Source organism: Podarcis raffonei, chromosome 10, assembly GCF_027172205.1.
Source record: "Podarcis raffonei isolate rPodRaf1 chromosome 10, rPodRaf1.pri, whole genome shotgun sequence".
In the NCBI taxonomy this organism is placed as follows: Eukaryota; Metazoa; Chordata; class Lepidosauria; order Squamata; family Lacertidae; genus Podarcis; species Podarcis raffonei.
The window spans coordinates 32,348,336-32,366,285 of record NC_070611.1 but is presented as its reverse complement, the minus strand read 5'-3'; the positions used below and the strand labels follow the sequence as shown (position 1 = coordinate 32,366,285).

General features: G+C 46.0%; 1 protein-coding gene across 5 annotated transcripts in view; it reads left to right on the top strand.

Moving 5' to 3' along the window:
• CPM (carboxypeptidase M) overlaps positions 1 to 17,950 on the top strand; it is a 57,085-nt gene that overhangs the window by 14,358 nt on the left and 24,777 nt on the right. Inside the window, exons 2-3 of one of the 5 annotated variants that reach the window (XM_053405681.1) lie at positions 5,239 to 5,412; positions 10,188 to 10,344. In XM_053405681.1, coding sequence (XP_053261656.1) covers positions 10,191 to 10,344 — 154 coding nt within the window. In that variant the 5' untranslated portion in view covers positions 5,239 to 5,412; positions 10,188 to 10,190. Of the gene's footprint in view, positions 1 to 5,238; positions 5,413 to 6,188; positions 6,489 to 6,545; positions 6,565 to 9,872; positions 10,007 to 10,187; positions 10,345 to 15,607; positions 15,646 to 17,950 lie in introns of those variants that run through there. The other 4 variants (XM_053405682.1, XM_053405679.1, XM_053405680.1 and 1 more) reach the window with 4 other exon arrangements.

Here is a 17,950-nt window from a genome sequence, read left to right as displayed (position 1 = left end):
AGTCAATAAATATATTTAAAAAAAAAAGAAATAAAACCGTTTTAAACTTGATGTCAGAAACTTAGCAGTGAAACTTGCACTGCACACTTCCACGAGACTAGCCAGTAGTTGGGTCTGAAGAGGAAGTCAGGATCACAAGACAAATGAGGCTGTACAAAGGCCAAGCCAAGAAGCCAAGAACACACCAGAGCCTGTAAAGACCTCATTGCTTGAGCAACGCTCAGCAGGAATAATTTACTCCTGGTGCCCCCCCCCCAAAGACATGTCTGTGGGCAAAATGGGAGGACTTCAAAATACCATGTGGGGTGTTTGAAAGGCCCATGATGGTAGATGAGACAATCAGTTTCCACTGGATATATTCTTTTTCCGCTTTAACAGCTGTTTCGATGGAAAGTGCTTCCCCCTCTTTGAGCAAGGGACACTTGGTGGGAATGTGCCTTGCCCCAGCAAAGGATCCACCAGGAGCTCACTTTAAGCTCCTGGTTGTTCCTTTGAAGCCCCGTCCTTACCTGCCACACACCTGATATTACATAATCATGTCAGGTGTAGGGTGGGTGGACATAGTTTAGCCAAAATGCCCTTGCAAGTCAATTGAAGAGACCTGGCAGGCCTGAGGTTCTCCACCTCTGGGATAGATTATGAGACCTGCAGGTATCATATCCAGTAGCACTGCCCAGCGGACGAGATATCAGGTGTCCAATTGTTATTTATATATGCAACAGGTACAAAAAGGAGTGCTAGTTTTTCATCAGAATTGCTGAAAGCACCAGAGTTTGACAAGATCGGAAGCCCCAAGATATCTCTTTCTCAGCCTCTATCTCCAGATGATGTCCTCGTCTTCCATAGGCCCACCCCACGCATTTGTGTTTGCCCACACATAAAACGAAACCCTATTTTTTTAACTCAGGCCCATGCACCTAAACTTACACTGCTCTGGGGACACCTGGCAATCATCTTCTGTTTTTCAGGTGAGTGTGCTGGAATCATCATCTGAAGTCCATGTGGTGTGGTAGATTACCTTGTCTTCCCCATCCTGACCACAACATTAGTTAATCAGATGACCAGCTTCAAGCTGCTAGTTGAGACTTGGCAGCACTGAATTGTTTTTCTAGAACAAAATGTAGAAACACTGCACATTTGTCCGACTGCTCTATGCATTCCTTGTAATTCTGCTAGAGTGTGATTGGTTAGGCTCTCTTTATGTGTCATGCACCCAGCTCCAAGCATGTATGCTTGCCTTAACTCATCCCTGCATGGCATGATAATGATGTTGAGGGGGCTCAGAACTTACAGGGTTAAGAGTTCTGAGTGATGACGCCTCACATTCTGAGGGCGGGCAGAGAACACGGAAGGGGCGTGGATTTCTCTGTGTGTTTTTCAGTCTGCGTGTTAAGCTCCACGGAGAAAGGAGCAACATGAGTTGCGTCTCACCGGGAAGATTTACGATGTGTTGATCTGTACAGCAATAAAGACTTTAAGATAAGGAGAGCTGCGTGTCAGCCTGAGTTATTGCCACCACACGACAGAACGTTCCTGCTTCTACTTCCGCTGTGTTTTACGCTCTGCTGGAGTCAAAGGTTCCAAGGGGGAAGACCAGAGCTGCGCAGAGAAGTGTGCCGGACCCCCGGTCGAAATTTGACCCCCCCGAATAGGTTATGGGAGATCAGCAATAAAGATAAGCAACGTTCGTGCGTGTGAGGAGGCCAGCTGATGAGACGCTGGGAAAGAGAAACTGCAGGCAAAGAGGCCAGCAGCCAAAGGCCAGCTAAGGAGTAGCTGGAGCCAGCCGGGAGGAGCTCGCTGGGAAGGATCTGCCGGACCGGGAGGTGCTACTGTATCGTGAGTAAGCTGGGCCCCCGGGGAGAGATGGCAGACAGCCATGAATCGCGTGCAGTCCCTTTTGAAGAGGCAGACGGGATGGAGCCCTGGGTCGGTCGGCAGGCACTGAAGAGAGTGGGAGCCACACCACTGGAGGGGGCTGAGAATTGCTCTGAGGAAGCACCATGCTCAAGAAGCCCAGAGGGGGCTGGAGGCCCAGAGGGGGCCAGATGCTACACAGAAGCTGGGGAACGCCCAGAAGGCCCAGAGGGGGCTGGGACTGTGTTGGAGGGCTGCCGGAATGCCCCTACGTATGAGCTGCATGCTGGAAAGCTGCTGGAAGCTGGGAAGAGGAAAGCAGAGGCAAGCTGTTCCTCTGGAGGCTGTGCATCCAAGTTTGGGGGTGCAGGCCAGGAAGGCCAGTCCAAGGGTCTTGAGAGTGCCCAGGCTGTTTGGCAGGAGCTGGAGGGGGTTTGCAGAGAAACCACAGCAGAAGCCAAAAGCCATTTTCCCAACAGCAGAAAAGCCTCGAGGAGGATTGCTGCTGGAGAGGTTGGGGGGGCAGTGAAGACCAAAGGCACGTTTGAAAAGTTTTCCACTCGGAGATGTTTTGTTTGCGGTTCTCCGGAGCACCTGCGCCGAAGCTGTCCACAGCGAGACAAAGGGCAGGAAAGTCCCAAGGTCACTTCCCATGGGAACCAGCCGGGTTTCCATGGCAACAGAGGGAGCAGACGTGTGAGAGTTTTTCAACTGTCTGCGTCGATGGCGGTTTTGGACAACACCACCTGCAACGAGAGCTCCAAGGTCGGGGGGAGCAGGAAGTCAGTTGCCAAGGCAACAAAGAAGGACAACTCCAGAGGGGGGAGGGTCCTACGTTGGGTTGTTGACTCAGCTGCGAATGCCCATCTGGTCACAGCGCCACCTGATGGACAAATGTGGAACTGCAAAGCTGTTTCAACTGAGAAAACTGTTAGATTTGCTACAGGTGCACAGGGCCGTGTAACCCATATTTCTAACTTGTTTGTCTCTTTTTTACAGGCTGAATTGAAGGTTTATGTTCTCCCTGAGATAAAGCATTGCTTGCTGTCTGTACCTTCTCTTTTACAGGAGGGATATTCTGTGAGTTTTGAAAAAAATGTTTGCACCATCTCCAGAGATGGGAAGGAGCTCATAAGTGTTGGAAAAAATCAGAACAACCTCTTTGTTCTGGAATCACCTCTCGAGGGTGAGGGGAAAGCCACTGACCACACTCATGTGTCGTGTGCTTGCGTGTGGCACAAGAGGATGTCACATGGGTCCTGTGAGGACGTCCAGATGTTATCAGAGTGCACCAAAGGTTGCAAGGTAAAAGAATGTGGTAAACCTTTGAAGTGCAAGGCTTGCAGGAAAGCCAGAAACAAGGGGTTTAATGATCCCAGGGTGGAGAGGGTCACCACAAAGCCTTTTGAGCTTGTGCATGCAGACCTTTTAGGTATGCCACAGCCAAGTCTGGGCAAGGCCAAGTGGCTGATGGTGCTGACAGATGATTTTACAAGGAACGCATGGGCTTTTTCTCTGAAAGCTAAGGAGGAAGCAGCGCAACTGATCAAAGATTGGGTTGCGGAGGTGGAACAGAGGTTCTCCACCAAGGTGCAAGGTTTCCAGTTTGACCGTGGTTCTGAGGTCACTGGGTCTGCTCTAAAGGGTTTCTTTCGCCAGAGGGGGATACATCACAAGGTGACTTCTCCTCAGGAGAGTGGCGTGGCAGAGCTGAGGAGTAAAGCTCTGGTTCGAGCATCCGAGATTCTACTGGATGACTCTGGTTTGCCTCACAGTTTTTGGGGGGAGGCGGTAAAAACGGCCAATTTCTCGATGAACAGGTGCTACAATGCAGTGGTAGGTGACACCCCGTATTTCCTGCTTCATCGGCAGAAGCCGCTTGTGCATTTCTTTCGCACTTTTGGTTGCAGGGCCATGGTGCCTGTACCAAAGTGGTTGCAGCAAGAAGGTGGTCCAAAATACCAGGAAATGATCTTCTGTGGGTATGAACCCGCGACCAAGGGGTGGAGATTCGCATACCCAGAAGGTGATCAGACCAAGCTTCTGGTCAGTAAACAGGCTGAGTTCTTTGAGCAGGATGGTTGGGCAAGGCGCAAAGCGCGCTCTGACGTTCACTCAGATTGTCTGTCTGACTCTGAGGAGGAAAGAGAGCCAGAGCCTGAACCTGCTGGTGGAGACCAGGTCCCTGAACAGAGTAGGGCGTCTCCACAGGTTGTTAAGGGAGTGTCCAAGAGTGAGCCCTCATCTCCTGTGCGCATAATGGAGAAAGCTCACAGACGTGTCAAGTCAGAGGGGGAGTCTTCTGATGAGGAAGACGCACATGCTGGCCCCAGTGGGTCAGGAGGAGAACCCCAGTTTGTGCCCAGGCGGTCTTCAAGGGCTACAAAGGGAATTCCACCTGAGAGGTTTCAGGTCACAAATGCGTGGATTGGTTTCGCACAGTGCGAACCTGAGGTTTGTGAGGTTCAACAGGTGCCTAACAACGATGCCAGGAAGGGGCGGAAGGCAATGGGGAAGGTGTTGAACACTCAGAAGTCCTCTCAGAATGTGATTCGAGAGGGGGTGTTGAGGGGGCTCAGAACTTACAGGGTTAAGAGTTCTGAGTGATGACGCCTCACATTCTGAGGGCGGGCAGAGAACACGGAAGGGGCGTGGATTTCTCTGTGTGTTTTTCAGTCTGCGTGTTAAGCTCCACGGAGAAAGGAGCAACATGAGTTGCGTCTCACCGGGAAGATTTACGATGTGTTGATCTGTACAGCAATAAAGACTTTAAGATAAGGAGAGCTGCGTGTCAGCCTGAGTTATTGCCACCACACGACAGAACGTTCCTGCTTCTACTTCCGCTGTGTTTTACGCTCTGCTGGAGTCAAAGGTTCCAAGGGGGAAGACCAGAGCTGCGCAGAGAAGTGTGCCGGACCCCCGGTCGAAATTTGACCCCCCCGAATAAATGATCCATCATTCCAAACACTAGAAAAATATTTCAATACCAGATATTTTTAGTAGGAAGTCATTTAGTAGGAAGCCTAGCTGCAGCAAAGGGTTGTGCAATACACGTTGATTTTTCGCAGCTGGATTGAAACGAAGAGGTTCTACTTCAATCGGAGGGCTCTCAGTATAATCCTTTCTGGTATTTTGAGTGGTATCGGGGCAATAATATGCAATGCTGTATCTGTTTGCTCCTCATTGTCTTGCACTAATCTGTGTGTGTTTCTGCTAAGTATACGCTGCAATGGAATTTATGATAGCCTGATCCCTCCTATGAGCTCAGTTTAAGAGGAATGAATGGAAAAACAGTGCTGCTTTCCATAGTATATTGAGGACATTTATTGAGTAAATGAAAAATTGGGTCTACACACCCTACCTTCTGTTGCTGTTTTCCAGCTGGCCATCCTCATGCAATAGTAGCACATTGGGAAGCAGAGTCCATGGACTGTGAATTCCGCCTGGTCAACGTATTCCTTAGGCAAGCTGATGAAATGGAGCTGAGTGACCTCTGAAAAAAAAGCAGAAGACTATGTAAAGTCAGAAGGAACTCCCATCAGCCCAGCAAGAAGGGTAATGGGTGATGGTGTAAGAGGTGTTCTTTACATGAAGGATGGTGACCAGTCTACTTTATTCAGAACAAACCCTTAGCATAGATAAGGCATAAGGAAAGTCCACCAGAAACATCTCTCTTCAGTGGCCTCAGGGCACTGGTCTCTAGGGCTCCCGGGCTTATAAAACCTTAACTAGAACTGCTCCAGGTGAACTGGAACACATAATACATAGACTAGTATTGCAGATGGGTTTGTAGTCCAACAACATCTGGAGGGCCACAAGTTCTCCATCTCTGTCTTCACAGTCTCAGGGGACCATATGCTTTGGAGCAGAGGATAAAGGAGGCCCAATGAGATTAAAATGGCACTGTAAGCAAAGAATCTATTAAAAAAAACCAAAACACTTGTACCACACTAAAAACAATCACCCGAAAATGCCGGAGTAAAGGAAAATAGAGTTTGCAGGCCACCTCTGCTAAATGCCTACATGTTGAAGAGGTGCTGCTGAGTTAAGGGAGATGGGTGATGGGGTGTCAGTCTCTAGGTGTGTCCTAGAGACTGGTGGATCATCATTCCCAAGACCTAGAAGGCTCCTCCTTTCCAGAAGCAGCACCAGCTGTCAGTGGCACCCGCTAGGAAAGCTGATGCACGAATAGGATGTGCTGGGAAGGAAGGGAAACAGAGCACATACCATGTGGAGTTTTCCGACAGCTGAAAATGTGGAAGCACTGCTGACAACGTGGGAGCACTGCTCCCACAGCTGGTCTCTGGCCTCCACCTGTGGGTTCTCCATTCATGCCCTCTACCAACTGAGCGAAAGGGTTTCCTCATTCCTTCTCCAGGCATCTGGCTGTATATGTTGGCCTGGTTCTTAGTGGGACACTGCCTACATATTTAAGTGGAAACTAGGAGCTTGTGGGTCTTCCCTTATTTAATGTGGTTTCCTCTCCGGCTACCTGATTGTGCAGAGTTCGGTGTGTGTTCTAGGTTCTTTGACAACATGGGGGAATTCTCTGGTTGCCATGAGTTCACCAGCGTGTTCTCTGCCGGGGTGATATGATATGAGGGCATCATCGGTACACAATGATATGAGTGGTAAGTGGTGCAGGAGTTACCATGGACGTTGCAAGCATGACCCATGTCGCTGCTACAGCACCTCTCATTCCTTCTGGTATGGTTTTGTTTTCTACTTTGCTGTTGGGTGCGCATAGGATTGTGTCTATGTTATGCAACAGAAGGCTGATATAGATGTGTAATAGCAGCCAGGGACTGGCTGGATGAGGAAGAGTGGTGGGAACTGCCTGGCCAAGAGTCCCCCGGGGAAGACACAGAAGAAGACGACTTAGATCCTGGTGGTGGGACACTGGAGAGCAGTCTGCAGAAGGGATGAGCTGAGAGGTGCTAGAAGCAGGAGGTTTGAGCCATCACAGGGGGTCTGGAGAAGGAGGCCCTTCTAGGGCAGGGTTAGAGGCTGAGAGTCACAGTGTGAGCGCAGACTCAGATCGAGAGGAATTAGAGGTTACCCTTGCTACACAGCAGCAGAACAGTCTCAGTCTTGCTGGCTCTCCTCCCCATCTGATACTCTACTCAAGGAGAATCCTGCACGTTGCTGAGCAATGGGCTAGACAGGCCCAGAAGAGGAGCCCACTCCCTTGGCACAGCCTTCATCTGCTTTGGAGGGGGCCAGAGTGAGAGTCTAGAGGGGGCAAGGGCGGGGCTAGTGGTCAGTTTCAGCAATGTCTCAGCTGGGTTAAGATGAACCAGAGGACTCTACTGTGTTGTTATTTTCTGTTAATAAAAAGCTAATTGCGTTCTGTGTCTTCCGTGCTTCCCTGCCTTGTGGTTGACCTGGGCTCGCTTGACAGCTCCTTGACACAGAGCAAGACTTTAGGTTAGCTCTGTACGTTCTGCAACTTCCCTCACTCGCAGCTACTCTCTTTTTCTGATTCATCACATGGGGACAGACATTCAACTTCAAACACAGAGATTTATTTGGATAATAAAAGTACTTATTGTGCTAAATCCATACCTTGGCAACCTCTGCTTTGTTGGATATTAGCCTCGTATTTCCAAGCCTTAGGGCTTAGAGTATTCATGGCAGGTATTAACAACAGTAGCATGCAATCTTATCTCAGTGTTCTAAATGCATTCTAATTCTCACATGTGTTCTAATCTACAACCTTAGAAAAAAATGAAAGGCACTCTCCATCTGATAACTCTTGTATAAAAAAATTAAGTAAGGGTTAACTTTCATGTTTCGTACACAATGCATTGTGGACTAGATACTTCATACTGGGGAATATGAACATTTAGTGTGCACCTTTTAAAAGTGCCTTGATATGTGTGTGACATGCAGATAAATTATTCATTCCACTCCTCTTTCTCAAGTATTAGTTCATTGACTTAGCAAACAATCAGTGAGCCTTATTTTCTGCTAGGTTGCCTATAGCAAATGCTGGCCCGCAAACAGCTGTCGGACAGAGGATGGAGCAATCTTGTTTTCTCCTGCTCCAGAAGCTAGGACCTGAACCAGTAAATTCAAGTTACAAGAAAAGACATTCTGACTAAGCATCAGGAAGAACTTTCTGATAGCAAAAGTTGTTCACCAGTGGAACATACTCACCCTGAGAGGTGATGGACTCTTCTTCCTTGAAGGTTCTTAAGCAGAGGTTGGATGGCCATTTGTCCTGTATAATTTGGTTGAGACTAGACGACCCTCAGCTCTACAGTTCCTAGGATTCATCTCCAAGAGAGAAACCTTTATTGAGGTAGTTTATTGCATGGTGGATAGCTTAATGAGAATGTCAACCCATGATAAGGCTGTTGGAATTTGCATATTTTTTTTTACGTGTTGTTTAAAATTAAACTACATTTAATTAAACTTAAATATTTAATCGTTTAAAATTAAACTACCGATATCAGAATGCCCTTATACAAGTGGTGTGACCTCATTTAATAATTTGCAGAGTTCTGGTCTTTGTTGTGCCTCAAAAAGGATACAGTGGTACCTCAGGTTAAGTACTTAATTCGTTCCCGAGGTCCGTACTTAACCTGACACTGTTCTTAACCTGAAGCACCATGTTAGCTAATGGGGCCTGCTGCTGCGCCGCCGGAGCCCGATTTCTGTTCTCAATCTGAAGCAAAGTTCTTAACCTGAAGCACTATTTCTGGGTTAGCGGAATCTGTAACCTGAAGCATATGTAACCTGAAGCATATGTAACCTGAGGTACCAATGTACTGGAAAGCTGGAGAAAGTGCAGAAAGGTGCAAACAAAATGGAGCAAAAGGGTCTGTGAAGGATAGGCTGTTTGGGGCTGTTTTAGCCTAGAAAACGATTGAGTAAGGAGGGCAATGATAAGAGGTTGGTGGTGCAGGGAAAGTGGTAATATGGAAGTTTTTCTCTCTCTCAGTACAAGAACCTGCAGTCAGTCAATGAAGCTGAAGGGTTAGAGATTCAAGACAGGCAAAAGGAAGCCCTTGCAGCAAATAGTTAAACCAAGGAACTCACTGCGTCAAGATGTGGTGATGGCCTCCAACCTGGACAGCTTCCCAAGCTTGATAAAACAAATTCATTCATTGATGTTTATGGCAAACTAGACAGCACGGCTCTGTGCTGTATAGTTAGTGCCTCCTGCAACATCACAGCCTTGGAATGCCTGTTGCTGAGGAAGGCGATAGCCAGAGCGCACCATCCCATGCGCGTTCGGCTTGTAGGCATCTGACAAGCTTCTTTGGAAAATGAGGATGACGGACATTTTGATCCAGAGGGCCTTTCTTACACAGTCATCTTTCATGTGAATACTAATAACAAGGTATCATGGGGGGGACGGACGACATGGATTTGGCCCTGTTTGGTTTTTGTCAAGAAACTGCAACGCAATCAGTGGTGGAATGTGTTTGTGACTTGTGGTAGAGCTGGGCAGCTCAGTTGGTTAGATCATCATAATAATAATTTATTATTTATACCCCGCCCATCTGGCTGGGTTTCCTCAGCCACTCTGGGCGGCTTCCAACAAAGTTTTAAAATACAGTGGTCTGCTAATCATTAAAAGCTTCCCTAAACAGGGTCCACGGTCGCAGGTTCGATCCCTGCATGCAACAACTGCACGATATCCCTGCATTGCAGGGGGTTGGACTAGATGACCCGGAGGGTTCCCCCTTCCAATTCCATGATCCACATTAGAGAAGAAGCGCGCCAATCCCCGGCAGCGGGGCGTGATTCAACTCTGTCGCTGGGAGTGTGCCGGGGTGGTCTCCCTGGAGGCCTTTCCGGCTCCTGTACACGTAGCAACTTGCCAGCCGCGATCCTTTCCGCTCCGAGGTTCCCTACTTGCCCGCCCGCCGGGCGCACAGGCTGGTCGGAGCTTGATAAAGACACGGTGGGAGTGAGGGGCGGGTCCCCTCTCACGCTTACTGGCTGCCTCCGGCGTCACTCAACGAGGGGTTGGCCCAGCGCCTCTTCAGGAGCGCTTGGAGCAGCGCCCGGGCTCAGATTGCGCTCAGGAGCGGCGCGAGCAGCAGCTGGGAGCGTGGGCGGCGGCGGCAGCAGCAAAGCGCGCGACGAGTCCCGTCGGACTTCCAAGGAGGGAAGCGCCTTTGCTGCTGCTTCTGAGGTAGAGGAGGCGCTGCGGGGAACTTGCGCCTCTCTGGCACCGAGTGCCACTTTTGCCTCCGGCGCTGAGGAGGAGGAGAAGGCAAAGAGCTCCAGTGCCGCCCTAGGCTCTCTTATCTACCATCTTCACCTCCCTCTCTTCGCACTGCCCTGACTTTCCCTCTCCTCTTCCTTCTTTCCAGGAGATGGGCACCCTCAGCCTCGTGCTCCTGCTCCCTTTGGTGGCTGCGCTGGACTTCAACTACCACCACACGGAGGAGCTGGAAGCTTTCCTGAAGGCTGTGCAGAAGGACCACAGCAACATCGCTCACTTATATAGCATTGGCAAGTCGGTGCAAGGTACGGCTCCTGCTTCTCTCGCTCTCCTCCTCCCCAAGGGTGCCAACTTGAATAAAAAATTTTTTTTTGGGGGGAGCAGGTAACCCCCACATTACATAGTCAATCACACCCACACCATTTCAAAAGCAATGCCCATCAAATCGGTGTGTGTGTGTGTGTGTGTGTTGGACCAATTTCATTGGGGGGGACTGAAGGGACGTTGGTCCCTAGGAGTTGGCTCCTATGCTCCCCCCCCCCATGCATTCATGGACCAAAGGGGAAATTTAACTGGCCTGGGTAGGGAGAGAGGTATTAACTGCCAGTCATCTCCCCTAAGAGTACAGTCTGGTGGGCTGAAATGCCAATGGGACTTAGCTTGCCACATGTCAGTGGCTTCTTCTGACAGAGTGAGCCACGCCCAAACCCCCATGAAATCTTAGCAGTGGGGTTTTCAACAGGTCCTACCCAAGATCAACCTTTTCTAGTCAGTCACCAATTTGTTTAGGGCTGAGGTGTACATTTTCTGTACGCTCAAACGCAGTATATTTTCATTTCTCTGAATGAAGCGTCTGGCATTCAAACTGTTTTGGATGGGTTGGGGGATATTTCTGCCATTTAGCCCATAACTGAAATTATTAAGTACTTAAAATGCACTTTGCAATACATGGGCCTTGAAGCTATTTTTTAAAGATACAAGTTCCACTTTAACACCCCCCCCCCAAGGACCCTTCTACATTATTATTTGTCTTTATAATGCAATCAGTATGCAATTGGTACCTATTTGCTTAGAGGGATCCAGATATCTTTTCTGCAGCTAGCACATTTTGCTGTGAGGGAAAACAACACTTTTCAGAATGCTCAAATTACATTTTTCTTGGCTAGTGGCTATTGATATCCCACTAGAAAACTTGCCTATTATAATTCAACATACTGTTTGGAATTACGTTGTATGATTACTGACCTATGATATCAATAGCTGGTAAGTGGCACCTCTCTCCATGCTATTCTATGAAATTTCAAAATAGCAATTGCTTAGGTTTAGGTATATTGTATACCTGTTCTGAAGGCAGTTGCTTCTACAGGTAGATGTACTGTTTGAGTATGGTACAGCTCATATACACTTTTGAGAGAGAAGGCAGAAACTGTGTGGTGACTACCTCCACTTAAGCAGTCCATCCTAATACTTGGTTAAGACGTACATTTCAATCAACATGGCAGAAATTAAGTAATCACATTTACTACCCTAGCAAACAGATGCATAAAGATCAAACCACACATTATGCTGGGAGAAGCATAGCTGATATTTCTCTCTGTGTGTATGTGTTGTTGTTTTCTGAAATGCAGCTGTGGAAGACAGGGAACCTGCATTCCCAGCACCTATCCTTACTAAAACAGAACAGATGAAAGCATTAAACCCTATAATCTTGGCTACTGCTCTGAACAAATTTGTAGCCCCACATTATGAAGCAGAAAGACAGGATATTAAATCATGGGCTTCCTTGTGTAGTGTGTTGTTTGTCCTCTAGATGTAGATTAGCTTTAGGTGGGACAGCATAATTATGACATTGTGAACAGGTGTCAGTGCTGGTTTACTTCAAAATTTGAATAATTATTCATCACAATACATAAGAGGTTTGCCAACAACTGCTCACTGACAGGTAATTATTTTTCATTTAATGAGTTGTAACTTTTATCTCAGCAAATAAACTGTTGTCTACAGTTAATACATGGTGACTCTTTAACAACACACTGTCTAAATTGACCTCTACATAAACCGTTGAGTTCTGGTTGGCAGAGTACTCTGTCTGTTTGTTACGCTGCAGGAAAACCCATTTAGGACCAAGTTATTTGTACTTGTGCCAGTTTATGCCATGCTCCAACAAGTGTCATAGTAAAATTAAGACCAAATAGTTTTTCCTTGCCTAATGAATGACAGTTATTCTAAGAGAAACAGCATAAAGTTACATTCTTGAGAAGTGCATCATCTGTCCACATAATCCTATTTAATCTGGGTTTGCTAGGAATAATCTGTAATTGCATGCGCGGAGGCTTCTCAACAAGAAGCAGCAGCTACTGTGATTTTATCATTTTGGGTAGAAAACATTAAAGGGAAATATGCACAGTGTCGTATTTTGTAACTGTTCAGAAGAACAATTGAACAAAACAACAACAACATTCTTTTATTGAGTTTCCCCAGCCAATCTGGGCGGCTCCCAATAGAATATTAAAAACATGATAAAACATCAAACATTAAAAACTTCCCTAAACAGGGCTGCCTTCAGATGTCTTCTAAAAGTCAGAGCGTTGTTTATTTCCTTGACATCTGATGGGAGGGCTTCCACAGGGCGGGCACCACTACCAAGAAGGCCCTCTGCCTGGTTCCCTGTAACCTCACTTCTCACAGTGAGGGAATGGCCAGAAGGCCCTCAGAACTGGACCTCAGTGTTCAGGCTGAACGATGGGAGTTTGAGACGCTCCTTCAGGTATACTGGGCTGAGGCAGTTCAGGGCTTTAAAGGTCAGCACCAACACTTTGAATTGTGCTTGGAAACATAGTGAGAGCCAATGCAGGTCTTTCAGGACTGGTGTTATATGGTTCTGTCAGCTGCTCCCAGTCACCAGTCTAGCTGCCACATTCTGATTAGTTGTAGTTTCTGAGCCACCTTCAAAGGTAGCCCCATGTAGAGCACATTGCAGTAGAACAAATTTTATAGTAGGATGCAGGTTCCTTTACATTTCTGAACAAGTGGCAGCTCTGTGATGGGAAATGAGGTTGAAGAGATAGTGTATCTGATTTAGGCATGCTCTGCCAGTCACAGAAGTTGGTACCTTATATTCCAAGTAAATACACATGTATGTTTATACACTAGAAAATGCCATCATTTTATTGAAAAACACTGAGTGCTTATATCTTTCAGTGGCTTTGAAAATTACTTTGCCTGGATGATTCTCACCCTCTGCTGCTGATTCTAAACAAAAACATGGCAGAGTGGCACATAGTTTCATGTGTAGGGTTGTGACTTCCCTGTGCTTCAATTAGAGCTTTTTAATAATTCTGACATTAGTGTTATATAGTCTAGGGATTCTGAAAAAAAAGTTGGTTAATTGTAATGCAGAATCCTTCCGCTTCATGATTAATATCTGTTGAGATCATGATACAAAAAAAGGAGTTCATTGGAGGATTATGCCATAGTCATTAAGTGAGCAACATGCGGTGCGTTAAGAAAATATGACTGTAATCTTTTCAATTGTAGTTCTGTCAATCAAAGGTGTTTGAATGCATATATAGCAGGCATGTACCAAGTAATATATACATATAAAATACACAGGTAATAAACAATGCAAAATTCCTCTCCAGAGGTAAAGACCAATTAACCCACAAATAATGTATTACACTTACCTATTGTCAATAATTCAACCAAAGCACAACTTAAAAAGACATAGGCACATATCCATTTTAATTGACTTAAAGGTAAAGGTACCCCTGCCCGTACGGGCCAGTCGTGTCCGACTCTGGGGTTGTGTGCTCATCTCGCTTAAGAGGCCGGGAGCCAGCGCTGTCTGCAGACACTTCCGGGTCACGTGGCCAGTGTGACGAAGCTGCTCTGGCGAGCCAGCACCAGCGCAGCACACGGAAACGCCGTTTACCTTCCCGCTATAAAGCGGTACCTATTTATCTACTTGCACTTAGGGGTGCTTTCGAACTGCTAGGTGGGCAGGAGCTGGGACCGAACGACGGGAGCTCATCCCGGCGCGGGGATTCGAACCGCCGACCATACGATCGGCAAGTCCTAGGCACTGAGGTTTTACCCACAGCGCCACCCGTGTCCCTTTTTAATTGACTTCCTTGGTGTTAATTATTTTCGCAACAGTTTTTGGCTTCTTGTCAGAGATGGCTGTGCCAATTCATTTGCACATATTTCTTAAAATCAGTCTGGGTCCAAAGAGGCAGAAGGAACTGAACCGTGCTTTGGAGGTCAACAGTGTCATTCAACTTTTGTAAAATAAAAGCTTCCACAGATCTTTTTTCTAATTCTCGATCAATGTACTCATTAATGCATATCAGTTGATGGTGTAGCTACAGCAGGGCACAGGGAGAAGGGGGATTAGGAATGACTAAGGCCCTTATCCTTTGCAAATATGCACATCCTGAATGGTAGTGTGCAGCTATGGGTGAAACTCTAAATAAATGGCATATTCAGAATACATATTTTTAATCCATCTGATTTCAAGACCAGCAGGGAACTCTTTATTGCTGCAAGAGGGAATGCCCTTGAGATAGGAGGATGTGCTACTTCTGCTTAAATTGCAGAAGAATAGTTATGGAATGTGTGTATGAAGGCAATTTATTTGAATGCTTCTGCATTAAAGGTTTCCCCATCATACATGAGACTTTGGCTTTGTTATGTTGGTCACACTGTGCTTCCAGTTCCTGTACCTACCTGTCCTCTAGAGGTGGCATACAAACTATTGCTTTCCTTTTCCCCATAGAAGAGAATGGCAGTGGTTCACATGATCACCAGTGTCAGGAATGGGAGATGGGGTGTGTTGTTTCCCAGTTGAATAAAGCACTGTAGTGTAGCATTTTACTTTCTCCTGTTTTGTCATTTGGTTGTATGGTGGAGGCCAACCTTGCCCCTGAGCCCTGGCAGTGGGCACTTGAGTTTCCTTTGACACCTTCTTTGCATCCCTATTGCAGTTCCTGGATCCATTCCTTCTCCTCTGCCCATCATCATGAGGTATTTTGATGTGTGCATGCCTAAACAAAACCTTGAATTCTGTACACATATTAAGAGCAAACTCATTTTCTATGTACGGGCCCTTTGGGAGGCAAAGCAGCATCATCCACTCAAGAGCAAGTTTTCAGCAGGCTGTGGAGATCCTAATGTTTCAGTAATACAAAAAATATTTAGCAAAACAGAACTGTGTAAGTGAGGGCAATGGGACCTAAGAACAGCCCAGTGAGGGCAAAACATGCTTAGTGTTCACAGTGTGCTGACTAACTGTTGTGGGGGTGGAAAACTAGGGGGAGTGAGAAATAGGTTCTATTAAACAGAAGTTCTATGAAAATGTATGGCGGGTTGTTAGCCTTGAACACTCAAAAAGAGTACTCCACATTGCAATAGTTTCAGGTCTAAGTTGTAGTTCATTCAATAAAGAAAATGTGAGTTAAGTTTCCTGCGAAGCTGATCACATTCTCCTTCTTTTCCCCTCCCCACCTTTTACACCTTAATTTTAATTGCATTTACTTGGAATGAACGACCATGGAAACTGATGGGTCATAGTTCCAAATAGATATGGCTGGAATTGAGCTGCGACTCAGGTGAGCCTTGCTAAAACAACTTGTACACCTAGCTGGACCCTGTAGTAGGGTAGAGGAAGGATGTAATCTAGGTGTGATTGCACCTCTAATGTTTTGGTGCCTATAAATATTCATTACACACCCATTTGCTTTGAGAAACAGTACATTACTTTTACCCCTCATATCAGCTCAAGAAACCATTACAATCTGACCCAGATAACTCACTCTTCAAGAGTGCTGTCTGTGTCTCTGCTAAGTACAGGGTGTTGTCTGCCTGCATTAACTGTTTCACGATGAAGCGTCGTTTCAGCTTCTCTTTGTTACTGCTGAATTTATATGCGTGATTTACGAAGATTGCATTTTATTACTACTGCCATGCCCTTGGTATGGAATGAGCAGAGAGGCAGGCATAATTTAAAACATTTCAAGGGTTCCTCCTATAGCCTGGCTAGCTTCCTTTTTCCCATTAAAGGGAATTGTGGAAATGCTACTTTTGGTTGTTACATTTGTACCCTGTCCTTCCACCAAATGCTGCTAAAATAATAATATAAATATTGGATTAACAAGAGTTTGTGCATTTTAGTACTGGAGTGTTGAAGGTGAATTTTAATATGTTCAGTTTTTATCATGGAACATCATTACAAGGTGATACATCTTTACTTCTTCTATTGTCTTGTGAAAGTTACTATCAGTACAATGTACTGAAAGCATGGTGTGTGCGAAGGTGTCCCAAAATCAATAATGGGGTGGGGGTAATACCTTTATTAGAACCAACCAAAACATCACAAAACAGTGAGCAAACTTCCAGGTTATTCTGATCCCTTCATCAGGCTGGATCAGATCTGCAGAATACTAGGAGGGGTACATAATATAGTGGCATTGTGTTAGAACAACAAAAGTTTGCAGTGGAGCCTCTGCTAAGTCTGAAAAACCCCTCCCAGGACTTTGTAGAAAAAGAAAAGTGAGGGTTGACTCCAACAAAGTTACTGTATTGCTTTGATAGAAGGGACTTTTGCTCATCCGACAAAATTTCCCCTTCACCTGCTCTTTCCAACCCCCTCAAAATCCCTGCCAGTGCTACAGAGGAGTGTGGGAAACCCCAAGCAGATTTGGGGAAGGGGAGAGAGGGAAAGTTTTGTTGTGTGAACTAAATTTATTCTGTAACTCCAGTGACTTTGTTCAACACAACAAGAGTGCTTACCTGTGCACATATACACTCATGTTTCTCTTGAAAAGGCGAGAGGGGTAGACTGTCCACTCCTCTCTGCAGCAGTATGTAAGCCCCTTTTTTTTAAAAAAAGTTATTTTGCCAGCTTTGAATAATAATCTGTCTCTAGCACTGGGGATTACACATCTTCAAACAAGGGCCAAAGGGCTTTTCCACATCTCAAAGCTTTCTCTTCCCATTCCATTTGTGCAGCCAAAGCACTGCTACTTGGAATTGGTTGACTGATCCTATTAGTTAAGAAACCAAGTCTATACAAGTTCTAATTGCTGATCAGAGGTGCTGTGTATGAATGTTGAAAACCCATCTCTCTTACCAAGAGCCAAAAGGATGCAAAACAGAGAGAGGGTCTTCCGTGACTACATAGCGAAGGTTTACGTCCTTGGCTTAGCAGGCACTAACATATTGTGAACATCCTTAACTGGCCATATTCCTTCCACACTAGCTGGGGAGTTAAGTCCTATGGAATTCAGTGGGACTTACTTCTTAGAAGACATGCGTAGAATTGTTCTATAAACTGGGCTGAGATTCGGCAAGCTTTTTAAACCTAAACCTGATCATGAAAATTGCTTAGGGTTTTAATATAGAAAATGCCCAAGCAGATCCACACTCTGGGACTGAAGATCTGTGTCAAACTTTCTCTATACAGTGGTACCTCAGGTTACATACGCTTCAGGTTACAGACTCCGCTAACCCAGAAATATTACCTCGGGTTAAGAACTTTGCTTCAGGATGAGAACAGAAATTGTGCTCCGGCGGCGCAGCGGCAGCAGCAGGAGGCCCCATTAGCTAAAGTGGTGCTTCAGATTAAGAAAAGTTTCAGGTTAAGAACCGACCTCTAGAACGAATTAAGTTCTTAACCCGAGGTACTACTGTACTTTCTCAACAGGTGCCTTCTGTGTCACACTTTTTAATGCCTGCTAAGAACTTTTCCATTCTAGGAAGCTTATGCAGGCAATTAAGGGTACATTCCCCACAATGATCTGTTGATGTTTGTTTTTAATTTCCTTTTGCTTCTAACTTTTTTTTAACTTTTTATGATGCTATTGTTTTGTTTTTATATTGCAAACTGCTGTGATAAATTTTTATGATACAGCGGTA